The 23,733-nt window shown below is 44.5% G+C and overlaps 2 protein-coding genes across 2 annotated transcripts in view; one reads left to right on the forward strand and one right to left on the reverse strand.

Moving 5' to 3' along the window:
- Nucleotides 1–337: 337 nt before the first annotated feature.
- Nucleotides 338–2,785, reverse strand: LOC141995120 (actin, cytoplasmic type 5). Its single transcript, XM_074965991.1, has 2 exons — nucleotides 2,631–2,785; nucleotides 338–2,001 (listed from the first exon to the last, which is right to left on the reverse strand). Exon 2 carries the CDS (start codon nucleotides 1,988–1,990, stop codon nucleotides 860–862), a length of 1,131 nt encoding a protein of 376 aa, XP_074822092.1. The 5' UTR covers nucleotides 1,991–2,001; nucleotides 2,631–2,785; the 3' UTR covers nucleotides 338–859.
- Nucleotides 2,786–2,929: 144 nt separating this feature from the next.
- The window catches only part of ARID3B (AT-rich interaction domain 3B), a 46,594-nt gene continuing 25,790 nt past the window's right edge, over nucleotides 2,930–23,733 (forward strand). Inside the window, exons 1-4 of the mRNA XM_074965976.1 lie at nucleotides 2,930–3,034; nucleotides 6,599–7,242; nucleotides 17,512–17,583; nucleotides 19,514–19,586. Coding sequence (XP_074822077.1) covers nucleotides 6,679–7,242; nucleotides 17,512–17,583; nucleotides 19,514–19,586 — 709 coding nt within the window. The 5' untranslated portion in view covers nucleotides 2,930–3,034; nucleotides 6,599–6,678. The remainder of the gene's footprint in view (nucleotides 3,035–6,598; nucleotides 7,243–17,511; nucleotides 17,584–19,513; nucleotides 19,587–23,733) is intronic.

Below are 23,733 nucleotides of genomic sequence, written 5' to 3' on the forward strand. Positions count from 1 at the left end.
TTCCCCCCTTCTCCCTTACTTTATGCCTTTCAATGTCAGAGAACGATGCGTAAAAGGAACCATCTACAAACTGAGTATGAGGTTCATAGCCCTGCTATCACATCACCAGAAATTTAATATTTACATTTATTCTCTCCACTTTGGAGTGGCAGAGTACATGTCCAGCACAACTGTTCCTAATGAGGCATCAGCCTTCTGTATATCACCAATTTAGCATGCAAGAGTTAGAATTATGATTTAGCCATTATAGGATGGTTTTATTGAAAAGTGAGATGACCAGGCTCATTCAGCCTGGTAGGCAGACCTTGTGTGATTCCAAGCATATAATTATGAGAACTTTTTAAACCACAGAAGTTTATTAGTTTGCCTTATACAAGGAGTGGTCAGTGACATTACAGTTATCACCTTTAGGGTTAGTTACAAATCTACTTCTGAGATCCCATTACACCAAAGTTACATAGTAAAGTCAACCACCCTTAGTCTAGTCTCCAGCCCCAGGGAATTTATAGCTAAGGCGGGGGAAGTAAAGGGTCACTAGTCAGCCACAGGAAAACTAAAGCTTAACAGGTAGCGCGCTCTCTCACTCTCCACTAATACAGTTAACTGTAACCTTCGTCACATGTGCAACCTGTAACAGAGCTTAAGATGCACGGGGTATAGTTACTACACAGTACATCAAAGGAATAGTCAAGTTAAACATAAGAGGTGGTGAGTAAATCAAACAATATTGGTCCAACATGAAAGGCTTTTCAAGGGCAAAGTTTACAAGTAACTACTCAATTTGGTAAATACATTTGCCCTGACAATTACTGTGAGTAACCCCATCAGCAGAGGCTGAGCACACCTGCTGAGACCCTCTTTAGAAGCATTTACGATGGACAATGGATGGGCCAGACTCATCATATTCCTGCTTGCTGATCCACATCTGCTGGAAGGTGGAGAGAGAAGCCAGGATGGAGCCACCAATCCAGACGGAATATTTACGCTCCGGTGGGGCAATGATCTTGATTTTCATCGTGCTGGGTGCCAGGGCCGTGATCTCCTTCTGCATTCTGTCAGCGATGCCAGGATACATGGTGGTTCCGCCAGAGAGCACCGTGTTAGCATAGAGGTCCTTTCGGATATCTACATCACACTTCATGATGGAGTTGAAAGTGGTCTCGTGAATGCCACAGGACTCCATCCCCAGGAAGGAAGGCTGGAAGATGGCCTCTGGGCACCGGAACCTTTCATTCCCAATAGTGATCACCTGGCCATCAGGGAGCTCATAGCTCTTCTCCAGGGAGGAAGATGAAGCGGCTGTGGCCATCTCCTGCTCGAAGTCCAGGGCGACGTAGCAGAGCTTCTCCTTGATGTCACGCACAATTTCCCTTTCGGCCGTGGTGGTGAAGCTGTAGCCTCTCTCGGTCAGGATCTTCATAAGGTAGTCGGTCAGGTCACGGCCAGCCAAGTCCAGACGAAGGATGGCATGGGGCAGGGCGTACCCCTCGTAGATTGGCACTGTGTGGGTGACCCCATCCCCAGAGTCCATGACGATACCAGTGGTACGCCCAGAGGCATACAGGGACAGCACTGCCTGGATAGCCACATACATAGCTGGAGTGTTGAAGGTCTCAAACATGATCTGTGTCATCTTCTCTCGGTTGGCCTTGGGATTCAGGGGGGCTTCAGTGAGCAGGACAGGGTGCTCCTCAGGGGCAACCCGCAGCTCATTGTAGAAAGTGTGGTGCCAGATCTTCTCCATGTCATCCCAGTTGGTGACAATGCCATGCTCAATGGGATACTTCAGGGTGAGGATGCCTCTCTTGCTCTGAGCCTCATCGCCCACATAGCTGTCCTTCTGCCCCATGCCCACCATGACACCCTGGTGCCTGGGGCGTCCCACGATGGAAGGGAACACGGCTCGAGGAGCATCATCCCCAGCAAAGCCAGCTTTGCACATCCCGGAGCCATTGTCAACAACGAGGGCGGCGATTTCTTCATCGGCCATTTTGATTTAATCTGAGAGAGACAGTGAGGGGGGACAGAGAACAAGGGTTTGTCAATATCTGGCTGGCCTCCCCATAAATCCTACTTAGATTACCATTCAGGGAAGAAGCCAAGGATCCATGGTTAGGAACCAACATGACAGCAAGGCTGCAGGCCTGTATGGGGGGGGGGGGGTGCATAAGGCTGTCTCACCTGAGGGAGATCCCAGCCGCTCACATGACCTGGTCCTAGTGCCAGCCAAGCACAGAGAGACAAGCCCTCAGCCAGGTTAAGCAATTGGACACTAGGCACTGGCAGCAGCCTAGGCAGAGGAGCTTAAGTCTGAGCTACTTAAACTGGCGCAGTTTTGCACTCCAGACAACGGCTGTGCCAGGCAAGTCTGGGAATCCCGAGGCTCATTCCCAGCCTTTCCCCTACCCCCGTGTGGCATCAGGTGACGCCAATACCGACGTGGTTTAAGCGTGTTCACATGAGGGGTTTGCGCCCATTTAGCTGGGCCGACTGCAGCTTCCTGCCGGGGTGGGGGGGGCGCCCACGGGGGCGGCGGGCCCTGCTTGCCACACCCAGCAGGCTGGACACCGCCAGTCACCTGCCACCACATAAGCGGAGATTCTGATTCTGATTCTCCCTCTCCCCGTCACCTGCAGCAGCAGCCCCACACGCTCCGGCACTGCTCAGCTCCTCCCCGCCGCAGTCAGTAGCGCCCGCGCCCAGCACCGCTTTATCACCACCGGAACCGGAAACCCGGCCCCAGCCCCGCGTGCCCATTGGCTGCTGGTGATAACGGCCCGTCTCCTCGCCCCAGTTCCGCTCCTTTCCCGAACACTTTCCGCTAGCTGACTCCGCCTCCTGACAGCTACTTCCGGTCAGCGCTCTTGCTGCTGGGAGGGGAGGCTAGTGGCGCAGCTTCCGCTATGCACCCCGCCCCCTCCCTCCTCCCGGCCCCGTTTCCGGTCTTGCTCAGGGGGGCGGGGGCGGGGTGACGGTCAGAGTCGAGTGGCTGCGCACGGGCCTGCAGTGACCCGCTCCCCTCGCTCCGGAGGAGGTAATGGCCCCTCTGCTCCCGCTGGTGGGAGGGTTGGGAGTGGAGGCTGAGGGTAGGCTACGGGGGTGGGTGTGAGAGTAGGGGTAGAGATTGGGGTGAGGGCAGGCGGTGGGGGTGGGGGATGGGGTGAGGGCAGGCGGTGGGGGTGGGGGATGGGGTGAGAGTAGGGGTAGAGGTCGGGTGGGGGCAGGCGGTGGGGGTGGGTTTGAGAGTAGGGGTAGAGATGGGGGTGGGGGCAGGCGGTGCGGGTGAGGGCAGGCTGGGGCTGGGGACTGGGGGTGAGGGCAGGCTGGGGGGTTGTTGAAGGGCTGGTTATGAAGGTTTTGGAGAAGCTGGTTGGTTATGGGGGGCTAGTTATAGGTGGTTTGAAGAGCCTGGATGGGAGGGGAAGGGGTGGTTATGGGGGCTAATTGGCAGAGTTGGTTGTGTGGGGCAGGATATGTGACTGGTTATAGGGAGGCTGAGGGAACTAGTTGCGGGGCTCTGTGAGGAGGGGGTTATGAGTGTTGAGGAGGAGTGGGTTGGTTGGGGGCAGGCTGTGGGTTTGGTTGGAATGACTGTCTCTGTGTTAGTGAGATTTGTTTGGGGCTGCTTATTGGGGAGGGGGATTTGGTTTGTTTGAGGGACAGGCTATGGGATTGATTAGTGTGACTATGATGGGAGGAGTTGGTTAGGTGACAGGTTATGGGTGAAAGCGGTTAGTTAGGGGGCTGGTTTAGGGAAGTAGGTTACAGTGGCCTGGTGTGAGAACTAGATATAGAGGAGATAATAAAAGCTTGGGGGAGCGGGAACATTCCATAGTGGAGCTTGTCTGAGAATACAGGGAGCATTCACAGTTTTGCTTACTACTCCTTTCTAAAGCCTCTCATTTCTTTTCAGAGGAGCTTGAATTGTATACTTTTCGGTGTTTTCTTCTGTTTCAAAATGTCCTTTTTATAGCCCCACCCAAAACTGACAGAAGAACATTACCAGTGTGGTTTAATTGCAATAATTAGCTTTTATTAAAACAAAGAAGGAAGGTTTAAAAATTCAGATGGGATGGCTTTTTCTTTAACTGCTCTTCCAGGATGGAAATCCACATGAGCTTGGGTTACTGCATGAGAACGTGAAAGTTAATCTGAGTAGTTTCACTGACCAGAGTTGGTTGTAATTCAAAAAGTTAGGGCTTGTCTACACTGGCAATTTACAGTGCTACAACTTTCTCGCTCAGGGGTGTGAAAAAACACCCCCCCCCCCCCCCCGAGCACAGCATGTTTCAGCGGTGTAAAGCGCCAGTGTAGACAGTGCCCCAGCGCTGGGAGCTATGCCCCTTGTGGAGGTGGGTTTTTTAGAGCGCTGCTTTAGCGTTGCCGGTGTAGTCTAAGCCCTTAAGCAGATACTAATGCTGAAAAGAAAATCAGATGTTAAAACTGTTTTTAATTATCTCAAGTAGTAATAGCAACCCAGATGGAGAATTTAAAAAAAAAATTATCCTGATCTTATACTCTTTGTTCTAAATATCTTTATTTACTTAAAACACTCAAATGTTGAATATCTTTTTATAATCACATTGATACCTAATCAGGGTGTGGTTACTATATCTTTGGTTCTGGATTAGCGTTGGAAGAGACCTCAGGAGGTCATCTAGTCCAACTCCCCTGGAGCCCTTGGGTTTCACATTCATGTCTAATCACAGCACCCAGGAGAAATATATAAATCTTGGTATAACCTTTCATGCATTATTGTATCAGAGCTGTGTGAGACACACTGGAGCTGCATACCAGGGCTTGTGTTTCTGCATCTGAGGTGTGTTTACCTGACATTAATCACATACGAGTCACTTATTATTGTATTGTACATGAGACATGTATTAATTGCACACCCTCTTGTGTATTGCTACATATGAGGTATGATAGATGACATCCAACACGCCTCAGGTGCAGCACTACACAATAAGATGTGTTGTGGGAGTTGTAGACACATGCCTTAGCACAGTAATACGCAGTCTGGTTTGTGCTTAATGTTAGAATCCACATTCCAGTTCATTATTATTGTACAAGGGAGATGTGTATGTATTATAACACCAATGCCAGGCTGTATATTGTGCCTGAGGAGTGTTTGATGCCCTAATCACATGCCAGATGATGTATGATTGTTACTGACATTCGAACTGTGTGTTGCTTCACTTTTAAGCTAAAGGATATATTGGTGTGTGATAGTTAAGAATGCTGATAGACCTGTCATTGGAATGATTTTATTTATGACAATAGTTGCTTAATACAGAGAAAAATGTCTTTGGTATTGTACCTTGCACAATTTAAAATCAGTTCCATTGTATTATGTTTGCAGAAAATATTGTTGAATCTCTTCAAGGAGAATCTAGGGACATTTGAGGTCTTTTCTTATTTTGGAATTTTGTGGAAATTGCGTCAATTAGTGTATTTGACTTACCTGCAGAAGTGTGTTTTCTTGTGTTTGATCATAAAGCATTAGCAAACTATCCTTCTTTTTAAGGACCTGGTGTTGGTTAGATTGCATACCACAGCACTGGTTATGTGGGTGGAAGGAGGATTTCCTTAGTTTGTTTGCTGGCTGCCTTTCCTTTGTTTCTCGTACATTATTGACTGTGTTCTGATTTACTAGTAAGTCTCGAAGGGCAGCTACTTAGCAAGTTAGATCAACTTACATTTCTGATTTCTGTCATAATGCCTGGAAATGCACGTTCTCCTTTAGCCTTTGGAAATTAGGAGCACCATTGTTCTCCCAAGAGTTGCCTAGTCTGTCTCAACTGTATACCTGGCTCTAGTCAGGTGTGTTAGTCTCTGTTCAAGAGGTGCCGAATGCTGGAAGAGTAGGGAATGTTGTACATCAAAATGGAGTGCTAACAAAGTCCTGTGCATCCTCCGATTAGAATAACAGAGTGTCCCAGCTTGGGATGTTAGGTGCATTGGCAGAGCTGTGTGTGAAGAAGCTGGGGTAAAGGTTTCCAGGTGACTAGCTATTTGGGGGTAGGATGATCTTTACTTGCATGGCATCCAAATTACTCAGAAGAGTAACAAGTGCTAAAAGAGCCCTGTTTTTACTAAGATCTCAAGGAGCACGCGGAACTTCTGTAAAATCATGAGGTCATGAAATAACTTGCAAAGACAATAGTATTTGGTACAGGATTATAAATACATTTACTTAAAGAGCATGCACTTAGTGCAATTATTATGACGTGCAGTTCCTTAAAATAGTATATGGAGTAAGACTGAAATCTAAATTTAAAATCTAATGCTTTAAAGGTAGTTAGTAAAACTTGTGGGAGAAGGGTCAGTGAAGAATATGCTCTTAGGGCAGGGGACAAATACTTCAGGTAAGCAGTTTGTAAAACTGAGGTTATGCTGTTGTGTGTTCAGTTTGAAAATACAATTAAACACACTGAAAATGGAGTGCAAGTTTGAGCCTGAGGCTGCGAAACTCTAGGTGTTTTATTTCACGGTCTCCTGGACTGGAAAGAGGACTGGCTTTGCAGCCTGCTTATCCTCCGACAGGGAAGAAGATGGAAGTGTGTTATATTCATACAAATATTTATCTATCTTTTAGGTTCTATTGATCTCTGAAGGTTGGGGCTTGAGCCCTGCTGGATAGAAAAGCTGTCTTTTCACAGCCATGCTAACTGCGGGATGAAGCTGGAGGCTGTTGTTGAGCAGCTGCAGAAGCAGCAGCAGCAACAGCAGCAAGGTCCTCTGCAGATGGATTCCAGAGAGAGACAGCAGAGGCAGATGAGAGAAGCCCAGCTGCTTTATACTCAGCAGCTGCCAGCACAGCAGGCTGTTCTAGCAGCCACATCTGGCAGGGCTTCGGGCAGCACAGCACTTGGTCCTTTGGCCAAAGTCCCACCTGTAGTTGGGGCCACCCGAGCTTTTGATCAGAGCAGTGTGACCTCAGAGCCGGAGGAGGAGGAGGAGGAAGAGGATGAAGAGGAAGAGGGTTTGGAAGATGGAGATCTTGAGGAGGACACTGAAATGACTGGGAAAGATGCCTGTTCTACTTTGAAGTATTTTCATTCTCAAAAAGTTGCCCATCACAACCAAAGAGTGGCGTCTACCTCGAATCCTCTTCCAGCCCCAGGACTTCAGCGGGGACAGCAGGGAAAGGAGGAACAGGGTACAGACACTACTAAACAATCGTATTCTGGTTCCCCATCTGGGCGGCAGACCTGGAGAATGGATGAGCAGCTCAAGCAGGTCAGTGCTGACATTTCTTCTCTCTGAATAAAAGCTCTTTCTTTCAAAAGTGAATTTAGTACTTGTGAAAGGGGCTATATTTTCCAGCTCTGGGGGTGCAGCTCTCTAACTGTACAAAGAAGAGGTAAATTAAAGCCCCTTATCTACATGTGTCAACCCTGATCAACAAGGGTCTCTGCTAAAGGTGAAAAAGGAGCTTGGTCTTTGTGGCTCATTCATTCCTTCACCTTTCTGCTGAGACTCTCAGCATGGGGCCAGTTAGTACCTGTTGTTGTGATGAATTTTGATTATAGGCACCTGTCTGCTAGTAACTGGCTTAATTTATTTCACATAGACCATCCCCTTCTAGTCGCTATGAACTTGGACAGAATTTGAACCTCTGTCCTAGTGGGGAAAAAGTCCATATCCCATTCCTGATTATCTGAGCAGTGCAGCCATTTTGTATTTCATGAGTGGATGGAAAGTGGCTGACTTGCTTATTGAATGGTTACAGCAGGATGTTACTATTGGGTTTGAATCTATAATTACCAGTGCTTGAAGCTATATGCCAGTACGCCCAAAAGCTTTTCACTTTACTGTGTGCTTCATCATAAATGGGCATTTCTTTAATATAGAGCTAGGGTGCTTTATAGAGGTAAGATTAGCTCCGTTAGGTATGGGAACAGCCCATAGGTGAGTTGAGATTGGTCCTAAGGTTTAAGTTTGGGGGTTGGGATTAGCTGCTCTTTGCTACAAGCTATAGTGTGGGTGAGCTTGGGTAAGGGTTCCATTTGGTGCTGTTAAGGTGTGGGTTGAACTACTTCCACAGCAGAGTTATCTTTGGCTATTGACAGAGTTTCTCCCTTGGAAATCCTGTGAATAAGTGGGAAGATTGGAACTCCTTAGTGATGGCCTATGATGAATGTTTGCTGTGAGCACTGACAGTTCAAAGCCTGTCCCCTAGATATGTGGGTCAGAGACAAGAGGGCTTTGCTTTACACCATCATGAGTTGTTTTTTTTTCAGTGGGGAAAGATTCTTATTTGACTGGCATAACATGACCCAGCTCATGGAATATCATCCAGTAATTCCTGCATCAAACTCATATCCTGATTCGCTAGCTTCCATGTTGATGCACTTGGCAGGATTCTGTGAAAGTTGCCAAGTCGGTGGTAAATGGGATTCCTGACTCCATGCTGGTGAGCACACTAACTAAGCAACTGTGGGATTTGGCAGCCTGCCAGCTGATACTCTGAAATGCCTGTTCCTCAAGAGTGGCTAGTTTGATTGAGGAGTTATTCAGACTGTTCTCAGGAAACTAGGTGGGTGTGTTATTCAGGTGACTAGATCTTTGGAGAAATTGCTTCAGAACTTGATGGGCTTTCTAAACGGGAGTATAGTGGCTGAAGGGAAGACTACTTCCCTTTTTCCAGTCTCTTGATATAACATAGCAGTCAGGGAGCTGAAAGCACAGCAAGGCTTGGTGGCACATTGTAGTGGCCTTAAAAAATGGAAAACGTGGAATTGTAGGTTCCTTTGTAGTAGCTACTGATCATGGTGAGGTAGAGGCTTGTATTTACATGTTGACTCAGACTGTTTTTGTTTCTGGCTTGGCCAGTGCCTTGTGACTTTCTTTGTGCTTCAGTATAATACTTTCGTATCTTGCAAGGAATTATGAAGCTTTGTAAGTTAATAGGCTTGATTCACAGCCCCATAGCAGCCCCTTTATGCCACTCTGACAAACCGTAAGGGCTACCAACTTGCCAGCTCTGGTGCTCAGGTAATACCTATGGCATAAGATTCCCCAGGTGGTATAGAGATATTGGTACAGCTCCACCCTGGCTTACATTCTTGCAAGCTCTCATTGGTGTTGTACTTCAGCTGTCTTCAGTTGCTGTGTGACCCTTTGGGGTCTGTTGCAACCTCATGTAGTTTTGGACCTGCCAAGTTTGTTCTAGAATCCAGGAAGTGTAAAAAGGGATTTACAACTAACTTTACTCCCCACCTCCGTGGCCTTCCTGACTGTAGTGTTGCATGGATCTCTGCTGCATGCACGAATGTGGCCCAGTGTTTGTAAAGCACTTTGACATGCATAGATGAAAATCCCAATGGTTGTATAAAATACTGCTGGTGAATCATGCTCACTTTGGGATGGGTAAGTATCAAAGGTTGATTTGTTTGTGCCCTCAGTTGGAGTCTCCTCAGCAGGAGAGTGAAAATTTAACTGCAAGATGATAGGTTCTGTCTGATGCTAGTCACACTTAAGGTACTAGTAGTTTTACCACGGACTTCAAATGAAATAGGTTCAAGTCAGTACCAAGTAGCTTGTGTGGTGATTTCTGAATGCAAGAAAGAGCAGGCAGGCATTTTTCTTCTGCTATTTAAATGATTTTTTTGTTTTCCTGGTGAGGTAAAATACCTTAAAAACACACACATCTGTGTCTTTTTATTTAACTAATACGTGGCTTTTAAAATGATTTGTGCTTCCCTTTTTAGAAGCTTCAGAATATTAAATGTCCTCATTTCATCCTCTAACATTTACAAATGTTCTGCCCCCCCCCCCCCCACTTTTTTTTAAAGATGTAAGTTCAAGCTCAGATTTGTTTTGCTTGCTTGTTTATGCACCAGCATCATTAGGAAGAGGGGCTGATTAAATGATGCTGTGACTACAGCAAGCAGGGATAACATTTTTTTTAGGTAGTGGAGTCCAAATGTTTTTAAAATGTGTACAAATTTTAGCAGTGGTATTTTTAACTGAACAACAAAGTAGCAGATAATAGGCACTTCTGAAAATTGTACCCAACTCCCATTGACTGTCAATGGGACTTAGGCACAAAAGTCACTTAGGTGCATTTTGAAAATGTTATCTTCTGTTTTAATACTGTACAGATGTTGAGCCTGGCAGGACATTCACCACCAGATCAGATTTTGGGGGTAAACTTTGTGACAATCTCATGATATTTGTAGGTTATATTTAGTTGGTTTTTGCCATTAATTTTGGAACGGGAAGTCATTTGTATTTCTTCTCTTTATAGTGATTTTCTTTTTAAAATGAGGTTTTCCAGAAAAATGTTGACTTCGTAGCATAAGACTGAGATCCTCTGGAAGGGACCTAATACTAGGGCAGTAGAAAGATGAATACCAGCATTGATGTCTGGCTACTTTTAGAGACCTATTCAGCTTTGGACAGCCAAGTAAATAATTGTAGAACAAGCCATCAGACAAAAGAGCTGGCTCAGCTTCTGACACGGGCGGTGGGAATCCTGTCAGCACAAAACAACGAGGGTGTGTTAGCTGCTTGTCAAGGGGTAGCAGTTCTGAAAGAAGGGCGGACGGATGCGGTAGGCTCAGTCTCTTCTAGCACTGCTCAAATCCTGTGTAAATCCATCAGCTCTTCGACAGCTGAGGTTTCCCACGGCGCCTGCAGAAAGGGAGATGTGGGCTGCCCGTCTTCATCTGAAGAGAAATGAGATTTTAAATCTGCGGGTGAAAATGTTGCTTTTAGCAGACGGTTGGGTGTGAGTTCGTCTAGTTTTAAGCATAGCTTGGCAGTCTCTTTGGTTACTGGGAAGAACCTCACTGCTGAGCAGATTGCAGCCAGTTCAGTTCTGCTGCTGCCTTTCCAGTTCAGGTTCCAGAGAATCCCCTTCAAACTCAGGCTGGTATGCTCAGCAGCACGCTACACCACTGCAAAACTTTGATTGTAGATATCAAAGCATATACATTAGTACTTTTATCCCTTCATGGGCTATAAATAATAAGGCCAAGATTTTCAAGTGCCTGGTGATCTTGGGTGCCTTTATAACTCTTTTTAAAACACTTCAAAAGGGCCTGATTTTCAGAGGGTTGGTGCTCAGTACTTCTTAAAAATCGGGTGTCTCAGGTTGGGTACCCAAAACCACTAGTAACTCTTCAAAATCATAACCTAACTTTTAGAAAGCTGATATGTGTTTGCAAAGAGAAGCCCACTTAGAGTGATCACTATAAACTGGCTCTGGGAAAGGGCGGCAGAAGTTCCATGGCTGCTGTGATGCTTTAAATATAATCAATGCTGGGGTACTATTCAGAGGGGATACCTGGTAATCCAAAGGGATTGGAAATCATGAGAACAAATGAATTGTTTTACATGCTAAATGCCCTGCCCCTTATTTGGAAAAACTCAGTGCACTTCTTAATATGGATTTCTAATTCCACTTGTGGGTCACCTTTAAAAAGCTGTCATATAATGAAAAACAATTTTCTCTACTAGCAACTGCGTGTGTATCACATGTTTGTTTATTTCCTCTTTATTGCAAAGAACTTTTGCATGAAAACAAATTCTTTGATTCTTAAGAACTTACCTGCTTTTCCTTCTTTGAATTTATTTATTCCCCATCTGAATTCCTTATCTGCTCTTAGCTGTGCAGATGACTGATGTTGCATCATGGCTGAGGTCACCATTAAAATTGTAACTTAAAATGGGAAATAAGCAGCCAGAGCAGACAAACGTCTCAGAAAAATAATTGGAATTTACTCTGTGGCCAAGTTTTCAAGATTGGGTGTGTATAATTGCGTGCACATATCTGGATAAATCTATGTGCACTAGTACCTGATGTTCTTGCACAAAATCAGGTATTTGTGCATGTTCGTGGCCTGTTCAATGACAGAATGATATACCCAATATACAAGCATAATTGCATGCATAAATTAATGTGCGTACAGTTGTGCTCACCTGATCTTGAATTTCTGGCCCTGGATATCCCTTTAAAATTATCTAGGAGAAATCCGTGTATCTTTGTCTTCACTGTTCTGTTGGCCCTGTTATCTCTGAAGTGTAAGGCAAGAGGGTTTAATTTTTTAATTAGAATGCTCTGATCCAATTTCCAGGGAGCAGATTTGGTGTTGGTTTATATCCCATGCAACTCCATCTGCATGGGATTATAAATTCCAAATTTGGCTCAAGTGTTTGTCTCTAAAAATGCCTGTAGCTTGTTGTTCCAGTGCTACTTTACAGGTGTACTAGTTAGACTAGGTCTATATCTACACTACAGCCGGGGTCGAAGCTCTGAGATTGATCCACCAGCAGTTGATTTTGCGGGTCTAGTGAAGACCCGCCAAATCAACAGCAGATCGCTCTCCAGTTGACCCCTGTAGTCTATCCCCAACGTGAATTGGCGGGGAATGACTTTGCTGTATACCAGTGCTAATCTTGTCTCCCCAGCCACACAACAAAGCACAGATTTCTTTGAAAATTAAATACAATCAGCATTGTGAAATTGCATCGCCCAGACTTTGGTTTACTTTTTTCAAGTGCCCGATTCAGCAGTACCCAAATACTGTGAAGTTCTTGCCTTCCATTGGGTTCCTGTGCCACTAGGAATCAGGAAATTGCAGCAGCTGCACAGCTGGGAGAAAGTTTTAAAGGAATCTTTATTAAAAGATGTAACCGACGAATTCCAAATTCATGCATTTCAGTCCTTTCTTTTCTTATTTTCTCCACTTAATCTTGAGATTACTAGAATAAAAAGCACCTCTAAAGCCATAGATGTTGAATTGTGCTGTCTTGCTAGTAAGAGTGGGCAGGATTTTTTCAGCTCCTACAAAGTTTTACCAGACAACGGAAGGTGTGTATGTGATAATTATAACTTGGTTCTTACAGTGCCTGAGAGTTTGCAGCTCAGGGCAGTAATCCCGATCTTATCGGTGTTTTGTAGTACAACAGTTTTCTTTATACTGGCATCTGTTTCACTTCCTAGGGCTCAGCCCCACCCACAAAAGGAATTTCTGCTGATTCTCTGATAATCCTGAAATCACCCCCTTTGTACATTTCCCATTAACTCAGTGTTTGCTGTTAAGCTAGTGGGATAGGGTAGAAAAGGGTTTTTCACAGCAACATTTAGCTTAGTGTGTAGATAGACTTCAAACATTATGGTGGTAGCCCAGTGACAAATATCTGTCTGGAAACACTAGGACTGAAATAGTAGTGATGGAGGAAGCACATCAAGTCTGAGGTACATTGGCAAACCTAGGTGAGGCTCCAAGTGTGCTAATGCCTCCTCACTTTCTGTGAATCCTAAACTTCAACAGGTTCACCCAGAATAAATACACAATGAGATTTAAGTCCAATTTCATAGTCTCATAAACCTTATCAGACCTCAGCTGAGTCTCATTAAAATATTTGAATAACAAAGCTATATTAAAACTTTGAGAGTTTTTCCATGAGGCAAGTCTCATGCCTGAGGTGCAGATGTTTTGAGTTTTAGTGGTGAACCTTTACGTCCTGGACCCTTTGAGTTGGACACAGGATTTTGGTTCTTGGGGAAATTAGACTCTGGCCACTATACAGAGAGTTGGAATATTAGTACTCTTGAGTTCTAAACAGCTCAATCATAGGAGTTTTTAGATGAATAATTTGGAGGTTTGGGGCTTCAAGAGGCTGAAATGAAAAACAAGTTGTTTGTAATTGTCAGTGACCTATTCCAGTAACTTATTTTTGAGGAAAGGGTTAACTATGGCTTTTGTAGATGGTAACTGAAACTGCTTTTGACATCTGAGCTCTGCTTTAATAAGATATTCCAGGTGGTTAGGAAGTAATCCTAAAATAGCCCATGCTCTAATTGCTTCTAAAGTCAGGCCTGTCCTCTCTGGGGAAGAGCAGAACATTTTGATAGCAGATGAGCTTCAGAGGTGTGTTTGGGGATGTGGGCAAAGGGAATGGGGCAGGCAACTTCTGGGGACAGCCTGCAGGCTGAAAGTTCTTTCTCAGGGCAGGAACTATTTACAGAATTCTGGCTTTCTTCTACTGATACATGATGTCAGAGAGCTGAGCCAAGCCATAGGGGGCTTCTTAATTTTTTTCAGATGTCAGAAATTTCAGGTGAATTCTTGTTTGTGATATCCCAATTGGTAACTATGGAAATGATTATTTCTCAAACATCCAAGTAAATTTCCTTTCTACAAAATGAGGGAGAAAACAGTAGCATATTCCTTGATATTAATTTTAAATAGTACGGAAAGGAAGCAGAAAACATCTCCTGACCTATAAAACCCCCTTTTGATGCCTGGTGGAAGGGATATTGATTTCTCAAGCTCCTGCTGTTAATGGAGAGAAGGGTCTCCCAGCATAGAGTAATTATGTTTTCCGAGAAAGAGTGAAAGTTTGAGATACTGAAGTTTATGCAGAGAGCTATATCCTCCATGCAAGGAGCTTTATGTAATAAATAAATGATCCTACATATGTCAGTAATTGTGCAGCATTCTCATCTGTAATTGGGTAGCTATTTGTTTTCTTCCTTCTGTGTCTTGCATGTTTCATCTGAGCTCAAGTCACTAGCAGTGGAACACTGTGAAATTCTGATGGCTGTTGATGGCTTATGTGAAGTCAGTTGATCATGGTCTGTTTCTCAGTGAACTGGTTTCTGACCTCACAAAACTGGCATTGCAGTTGTCACTACTTGGTATCATTGTTGGTAGTCTTAGCAGGGAGGCCACAGAATGATAGGTCATGAAGGTAGTCCCTTCAGATCAGTCAAGACATGTGGACAGTGGGAAGTTTGTCTGTTGTCCATGCTGTGGACCTGTTCTATGGATAAATTAACAATACCGGAGAATGAAGTCTACGTGGTACTCTAGACTAGCCAGAAATCCACTAACTCCAGTCTCCTTGTCCCTCACCTCTGCACTGGATTATACTCCGTTGCTACCCAGAAGCAGCCCTGATTGCATGTAAGGGAGAGTTGTAAGAATTTGGTCTAGCTCATCATAAAAGAAGCATGCCTTGTGCCCTGAATCCCATGTACTTTCATTTCACCAGGTCTCATTATCTGGGAGCTTCAGTACCTTTGTCTCACTGCTGCTTGCTATGCCAAATGATGCCAATTTCATCCAGCCACTCAGTCACACGGTTAAACATTGCAATGACAGAGTTCAGCTGGCCTTTATCTCCTTTTCACTAAAAAACATAGAAGTAGTGATGCTTTCTCACCTTTTGAAGTGCTTTGAGATCTAGCGATTAAGGGGCACATAAGTACTACTACTTTGTGTTTTGATCTCCTTGGTGATGTCTCTGATGAAAGAATTTAAACTTCATAATTCTAAAATTAATGAAAAGTAGATTTTTCTTTAAAATAAAGAATGTGTTTTTAATGCTCCATGCAGTTTTCCCACTGTAGGGTTTTCTTTTTTTTTTTCTTCCTTCCTGGTTGTAAACTGTTGTCAGTGGAGAGTTGTTGGCTAATGTGTGCTATGTATAAAATATATTTGTGGTTTAATCTGCTTTTCACACTTCCTCTCTGCCTGGGGGAATTTATACATGTTCTCTCGCCCTCTCCCCTCCTGTATTTAAAAGAGAAAAATGAGTACAGCAGGTATGACCAAGTATTTAAAATGTGCCTATAGTGAATTTGGGTGCTTTGACTCTAATATACCCAACTTTAAATGGGGTCTGTTTTCAGAAGGTGGATGCTTAACACTGTCTGAAAAACAGATTCCCTTAAGTTATGTCAGCTTGGGCACTCCAAATCACTAGTCGCTTTTGAAGATCTTGGCATGTGTGTTTTATTCTCACTATTCACCCAGGTTTTTAGTTGCTCTTAGTTTTCTGGCTTCTTATCAGCAGGATGTTAGGAGCAGCTGGATGTTATCATAATTAGCAAAAATATGTGTTTTTAATCTCTGTTAGCCAAGGACACCCAAATGAATCCTCCTGTGAACAAAACCTGTCTTCAGACCTCTCCCTAGAGAGGGAGGGGAATTGACCTGCTGGAATAAACAGCTGACATAACAGAAGTGGCAATAATCCCCAATTAAATATCTTTCAGCTGATGGGACTCACTGGATAATTGACTTTCCAGCAGGAATTACTGGCTCAAACTAAATCAGCGGGCATTAGAGCAGCCCACTGCTGTTTTTAAAGAGAAAATGTAGCTTTGCCTGTCTTTTACAAAGGTGAAGAGCACTTGGCATCACTACCAGATGACTCCAAGATTTCAGATGTTAGAGCAACTCTAATTAAAATGTATTTTTGTTCTGAAATCTCTTCACATATTCAGTGTCTTCCTAACGGATAAGGTGCAGTGCATTTGTAACCAGAATGGCAGGTACCACTTATAATTTACCAGAGCACTTGATTGGGTGGCTGTCTGTACCAGTGGCTACTGTTGTTCTGTGGTGTTTGTGGTTTGAAGATGGCTACACAATATGTTTTATCACCCTTCTGTTCCCACAACTGAGAAATAGCCAGATCTGCCTTTGCTATTTTTCAGTTCTGCTAACTATTTCTCTGTCGTGATTTGCTGAGCAAGATAGACCCAATAATGGGTGTCCCTATAATGCCTAATGGGAAGTGCAAGCCTTAATCCAACAGAGTTGAGCTTTCTATCTCTGTGTAGGAGATCCGAGTACAACAGTTCCCTAAGCTTGTGCATGCCATGATTGGTACAGAGAGGTCTGCGCAGGGTCTCAACCTTATTATCCCTTATTTCCCATCCCTTTGACCTATCCTTAGAGCTGCTTATGTCAGAACACTAGAGGAGGCCAGGCTGCATGTTTTCCCATCCTGAAGTAAGGTAGTGCCGGTCAGATGGCTAACAGAAAGGATGAGGCTCAACATGATCAAGTTGACAAGAATGTGTGCTTGGCACCTGCTGCTTTCAATATTGGCTCTAGAGACCATAAAAAAATGCACCTGTGTAAGGATGGTCAGACAGTAAGAAGCTTCATTCTTGAACTTGCTCCTTGTTTGGCTTTGAACAATGAAGTGAACCTGGCTACAGTGAATGAAGAGATCCCCCACTTCAAATGTTAGATCACTGATGTTTAACAGGTGGAATAATGTGCCCATTAGAGCTGGTCAGGAATTTTCCAGCAGCTTGGCTGGAGGGGACCAGGGGTACCCAGTTTCTGGCATGCAGTTAGGAAGTAAAATTGACAGGAGTCTTCCAGGCAGATAGCTTGCAAGCTGAAAAATTCTGCCTTGGGGCTCCCAAATGGGATTTCTCTGGAAGTTCCGTCCTGCAAAAAATTTTGCATTTTTGACTTTTTTCATATAGTTAAGAATAAATTTTATTTTAAAAAACATGGACATTTTTTGTGGGAAGGGATTTCTATTTTCCAGCCAGCTTCTGTGGCCTCATACTTGGAAGCTTAATTAAAATACGACACAATTCTCTGCTTAAATACTTCTCTCCATCCCTGTGCTCCCTACACCAGAAGTGCCCTCCCCCGTATGTGTACTCACTATCTAGAATTGCCACCCATAGAGCAAGGGCCCTCTCCCCATAGTCCAGTCATCCTCTTGTTTCTGTTCCCTTAGAATGGAAGTCTGACTTGGAGTGAAGAAGCTGACGGAGGCCGAGGAAGAGAAATCTCTCGAGATTTTGCCAAGGTAAGCCTGTCTGATCGTTGGATTTCACTGTGTATGAAGCTGGGGTTGGGAGAGAGAACTTTCAGCATGTTCCTCCCCTCTGTTTTGTCGAGGGATTGCTAATCCCAGACTGTTCTGTTGCAGCTTGTGGGAATGTGAAGTAGGGACTGTGTACACTGAAATTCACTTAGCAACCTCTGTGTCTGGGGACCGGTTGGGTTAGGCCATGTTATTGCCTTTGATGGCTAAAAGGCAGCTTTCAGTAAAGCCTCCTAGTTGTCAGTTATGATATTTAACACTTTTTTGATCAGGATCCTTCTTCAGCTGGCAGTACAGGATTCAGCTTCCCGAAACTGATTAGCAGTTTTGAACTGTCAGCAGTTTGTGTCCTGTCAGACAAATAAACAATGTATTTAATTTAAACTAGCCCTTTTTGAAGGAGTGTAACTAATTGCTATGCAAATCCAGTGATGCATTTCCTTCCCAATAGCTCAGTGTGTGAGAAGAGGTAGGCAACAGAGGAAATGACCCAATAAACCCATTTTCTTGTGGAATAGACAGACTTTGAGTAGCTAACTCTGTCTTGAGAGAGAGACAGACACGTTTATCTCATTGAGGCTTTGCTTTTCCATTGATATCCTTCCCTAAGAGAGCACCTATGGCCAGCAGAAGAAATGATTTCCACAACTACATGGACTTCATTTCTGTTCCACATGCAGGAGTTTTTGTTCCTTGTGAATATTTCTGCTAGCAGTACTGGCATTGTGTCTTTCAGCCAGTCACGGTATATCCCCCCAGTGTCCGCCAGAGGTGAAAATTGGATTCGCTGTGGAACAGTTGCATGATTCTCCTGCCTTCGCCTTTTCTGAAATATCAGAGGGTGATGCTAAGAAGTAGAATTTGTTTTCTGAATAAATCTTATATGAAACTTTTCAGAAATATGTAATCAGAAACACTGGCTCTCGAAGGCATTTTGCCAAAATGTCTTCAGAACATTGGTTCTAGGCTGATTGCCAAGGTGAGTGAGAGTACTTTCCATCTGATTTCAGAGGAGCATCTCCCACCAGGCATTACTTGTTAGCACGATTTGAAAGATCTATATCTTTTCTTTCACCTTTCCCTTCAAGGCATTTCAGGGATTGTCACATAAGTGGAAAACTCAAAGGAAGGAATAACAAGGTCAGAAGTTGCATTTCCGTTGTGCCTTTAAGGTGTGAATTGGAGGAGCTAGTGTGCTCTGAGGGCTGGTTTACACTATAGAGTTAGGTCTTCTTAACTATATCGCTCAGAGCTATAACTTCATGCCCTGTGCCATGTAATTAAACTGACCTAAGCCCTGGTGTAGACACTGCGAGGCGTCTTCCGTTGACCTACTGCCTCTTGGAGAAGTGGATTTACTACAGCAATGGAAGAACCCCTCCCGGTGCTGTCGTAAGTGTCTACGCTTCAGCGACGCAGCTGCAGTGCTACCGCTTTACCTCTATAGCATTTCTAGTGTAGACATAACCTGAGTTTTACATTTCTTTTGGCTTTCCCATCTTTCCTTTCTGGTTTTCTGTTTGTTGCAGTAGTTTCTCTCTCTCTCTCCTTTGACCCAGATTGGATCCTTGGAATCCCTTCTTTTCTATTCCTTCCTCCCAATAGCCCTGCATTATAGCAGCACTCCTCTGGCAGAGTTCAACCCTGCTTCCTCCCAAACCACAGTCTGCACCATGCTTGAACAATCCACGGGAGATCAGTACAGAGTGTTCCCAATTCCGCCAAAGGGGCTCAGCTTGCTACACTTCAGCCTGGTCAGTGGAGGAGACCAGAACTCTACAACTGATTTGCCTCTACCTCTGTGGCAGCATGTTGTCCCACCATCACATGAGGCCCAGTATAATATATGGTGGTCTTACCCTCTCTGTCTGCCCTAGCATGGGTTATACCGTTATTTTTCTTAATTCCCCAGCTGTACGAACTGGATAGTGACCCTGAACGGAAGGAGTTCCTGGATGACCTCTTCATCTTTATGCAAAAGAGGGGTGAGTGAGCCATCTGCTTTATTTGGATAATATAAAATTGGACAGTGCCCTGGGAGCTGGCTCAAAAGAATGAAGCTGCCACTTGAGCTTGCTGATCAGGTGGGAGAACAGTAATATGACCTGAGATACTTGCTTTGAGAGTAAAGGGGCTGTGCAAAGAACTGTCCTGTCCTTGAATCCTGGATTATAAGGACACGACCAGTTTCCCTACCCTCCTTTCACTTGTCTAAAAAAAGCAGACTCTAAGATCCATTTTGGAACAATTGATTTCTGCTTCTTATCCTGCAACAAACCAATTTTTGAAACATTCACACAAATCTACACCCTGTCTCAGAATAAGCTGCTGTGTTGACACTGATCACCCACAAGAAGCCCCTGGTGTCTTATTTTCATGCTATACATCATGGAAGATGTGTGTGAACACCCACTCTGTTGGACAGGATCTGCATATAAAGTAGGTGTTCATGCTAATGCCTAGAATCTGCAATATGGGGGCTTGGAAAAGAGATACAAAGCACTCTTTTCTTGTTACCACACTGCATTTCTTAGACCTGGATTTCTATTTCATATCATTCTGTTCAGCTGAGCCCAGGAACACAGCTGAGAGGAAACTGTCACGCTCTTTTTGCTATCAACCACTTGAGGTTTTTCTCATGACAGAAGTAGGGGGGTGGAGTTGCTCCGCTAGAATATTTTATAGGTATCTTTCTAAGTATAGTTCTACCAGTTGAAGAGGAATGATTAATAAATGCCTACAGATACAAGAACATAAGAATGGCCATCCTGGGTCAGACAATCTACCATCTATCCCAGGGGTGGGCAAACTTTTTGGCCTGAAGGCCACATCGGGTTTCTGAAATTGTATGAAGGGCTGGTTAGGGGAGGCTGTGCCTCCCCAAATAGCCAGGCATGGCCCGGCTCCCACCCCCTTTCCAACCCCCCCAGCTTCTCACCCCCTGATGGCCCCTTGGTGACCCCTGCCCCATCCATCCCCCCAACCCCTCCCCTGCTCTCTGTCCTCTGTCTGCCCCTGGTGACCCCTGCCCCATCCAACCTCCCCTCTCCTTCCTGACTGCCCCCGAACACTCCGCCCCTGACTGCCCCCTGCTGCCCCATCCAACCCCTCCTCTCCTTCCTGACTGCCCCTGCTCCCATTCAACCCCCCTGTTCCCCACCCTCTGACTGCCCCAACCCCTATCCAACACCCCCACCCCCTTACTGCGCTGCCTGGAGCACCAGTGGCTGGCGGCGCAGCTGCACCAGAGCATGCAGCCGCGCCCATGGTCCCGCAGGCCGTAGGTTGCCCACCTCTGATCTATCCCAGTATCCTGTCTTCAGATAGTGGCTGGTGCCAGATGCTTCAGTGGGAATTACAGAACAGGGCATTATCAAGTGATCTATCCTGTGTCATGCAGTCTCAGCTTCTGCAAGTCAGAGATTTAGAGACACCAAGAGCATGGGGTTGTGACCCTGACCATCTTGGCTAATAGCCCTTGATGGACCTATCGTCCCTAAACTTATCAGATTATTTTTTTGAAACCAGTTATACTTTTGGTCTCCACAACATCCTCTGGCAATGAGTTGCACAGGTTAACTGTGTGTTGTGTGAAGAAATACTTCCTTCTGTTTATCTTAAACCTTCTGCCTATCAATTTAACACACAAATCAGGGGTGTCAGTCATGTGAAGGTGTAAATAACACTTCCCTATTCTCCTCCACACCATTTTTGATTTTATAGACCTCTATCATGCCTACCCTTAGTATTCTCTTCAAGAGGAACAGTCTATCTTTTTATCTCTCCTCATATGGAAGCTCTTCCATACCCCTAATCATTTTAGTTGCCCATCTTTGTACCTTTTTACAATTCAAATATCTTTTTTTGAGATGGGGCAACCAGAACTGCACGTGGTATTCAAGGTCTGGGTGTACCATGGATGTATATAGAGGCATTATAATATTTTCTCTTATCTATCATTTTCCTAATGGTTCTTAACATTCTGTTAGCTTTTTTGAATGTTGCTGCACATTGAGCAGATGCTTTCAGAGAATTATCCATAATGACTCCAAGATTCTTTTTCAGTGGTAACAGCTAATTTAGACCCAATTATTTTGCATGTATAGTTGGGATTATGTTTTCCAGTGTGCATTTCTTTGCACTTATCAACATTGAATTTCATCTGCCATTTTGTTGCCTGGTCATATGGGGCAAACCATCACAAATCTGAGGCTGAAATGAATTTTCCTTTCAAATGTTTTTTCCCCCACAGGGGTTAGTAAAAAATTGGCAGGCTGACCCTCCTAATACCTCTTTTGCAGCACAAAGAAAGTTGAAATAACATTCCTTTGCTAGACAACTGTGGTCAATTTGTCTGTTATGTTTTAGGCAGATCTGTCATTGGAACAGAAAGATAGTGGGCTCTTTAGACGTGCCGAAAGGACTATGGGCTGGCAGTGAAGAAGTTCTGTAGATGAAAAGTGCGACACCACATTCTGGTCCTTTCACTGTCTCAATCTGCTGGGTTCTAGGAACAGCTGTAGTGAGCATTTAACATGTAAGAGAGAAATACCTTGCCCTTTGCTTACTCCCGTCATAGTATAATGTTCTATAACTGACAGTGCATTAGACCCAGGAAACCATCTTGCTTTCCTTAGGGCTCTTATAGAAATGGTCACTACCCAGCTTATTTCTCAGGAAATCTGGTAAGGAATTGTGGGAAACATCTGTCTTCTGAAGCTGAAGAGCAGCCAATTGCCCTTTAACTGCCTTGCACTGGAGTTTGGGCCTCACCTCCACTTGGTCTGATGTTTCACTATGGTATTTCTGGGGCATGTTCCTTTCTTGAAAATCTCAAAGGCTTGCTGAAACATGATGAGGATGGGGGAAAGGGTGGCCCCCATTGCAGTCAGAGTTCCAGCTAATTGTGGGCACATCTGCTGCATGGTTTGTACCTCATTTGGCTTCCACAACTTGGCTGTAACATGCCACACCCTTTCTGACACTGCTAGGGCTTCCACATCCAGCAGTGTGGGGATTTGCTCTTGTGGCATTTTAAAAGCTTGAGCCCTGTTTCACTGATTCTGGGTCCTCCATGGGCAAAGGTTTAAGAAGTCCTAATTAGTTTGTATTTACGACTGTTATCTTGAGCTGCATGTTTCAGTCTAAGTGAAGAAACAAGAATATAGTCCTAGAAGAGTGTGACTGGCATCAATGAAAACCTCTTGTTACCTTGAGAGAAATTTGCTCACTACCTCATTGCCTCCTTCCAATTACTGTTTAATTATTAACCAGCAACATGTTCCCAGGGCAGAGGCTGAGCCAGTCACCAGCTGGCTGTTGTAGGAGTATAGCTTTGAATCAGCTGTACATTGCCAGTTTTTTTTCTTTTCTTGCAGCTCTTGTTTTCCAGAACGATATTTAAGAGGATATGTTAAGAGCACTACCCATAGTGGGAGTTAAATTCTAGAGTGCTGTTTCCAATGTTTCTGATAACTCCTACAGCTGACATCCGTTTACTGCTGCTATGCAGAACAAGCTAGATTGCGAGTCATATGGCTGGAGTGGTATTTGCCTGGGAGCCATTGCTCCTGTGGCAGCTCCCTAAAAAGTCAGTTGAGAGAGACTGTGGAGTTCAGGTTCTCAGATTGGTGTCCTGCTGACAGTGAGTTGTCACCCTAGTATTTTCCTGTGATGCCTTCAGTACTGCTAACAGCAGCAGTAGGAGCAGTCACCTGTTGGTGCATATCTGGCAAACATGCACATATTTCTACGCATGCTGATGGACTCTGGCATGCTCCTAACATTTAGTCACTCTCACAGCAGAGTGAACACACAGATTATTATTATTACTTCTTTTTTCCCCTCTGCGCTCCCACCTAACACAAATCAGTCTCCTTTCTCATTAAATATAAACACCTTGTTCAGAAAGAGTCCACCAGAAAGAGACTGACAAACTGAGGCTTTAATGCACCTGGGAGCTGAGAACAAACTGCTGTGTTTCTGTCCCTGTCCATCCGTGTGTGTGTCAGTGTCCAGTTAATTTATACCTCAAAACCAAGTGGGAGTGAATGCAGCTCTTTTTGTCAGTATCATTGGTATAATGATGGGGATTTTCCTGCCCTATTACAGAGACTCTGGATAATGCTGGCC

Source organism: Natator depressus, chromosome 10 (genome assembly GCF_965152275.1).
Source record: "Natator depressus isolate rNatDep1 chromosome 10, rNatDep2.hap1, whole genome shotgun sequence".
Classification (NCBI taxonomy): domain Eukaryota; kingdom Metazoa; phylum Chordata; order Testudines; family Cheloniidae; genus Natator; species Natator depressus.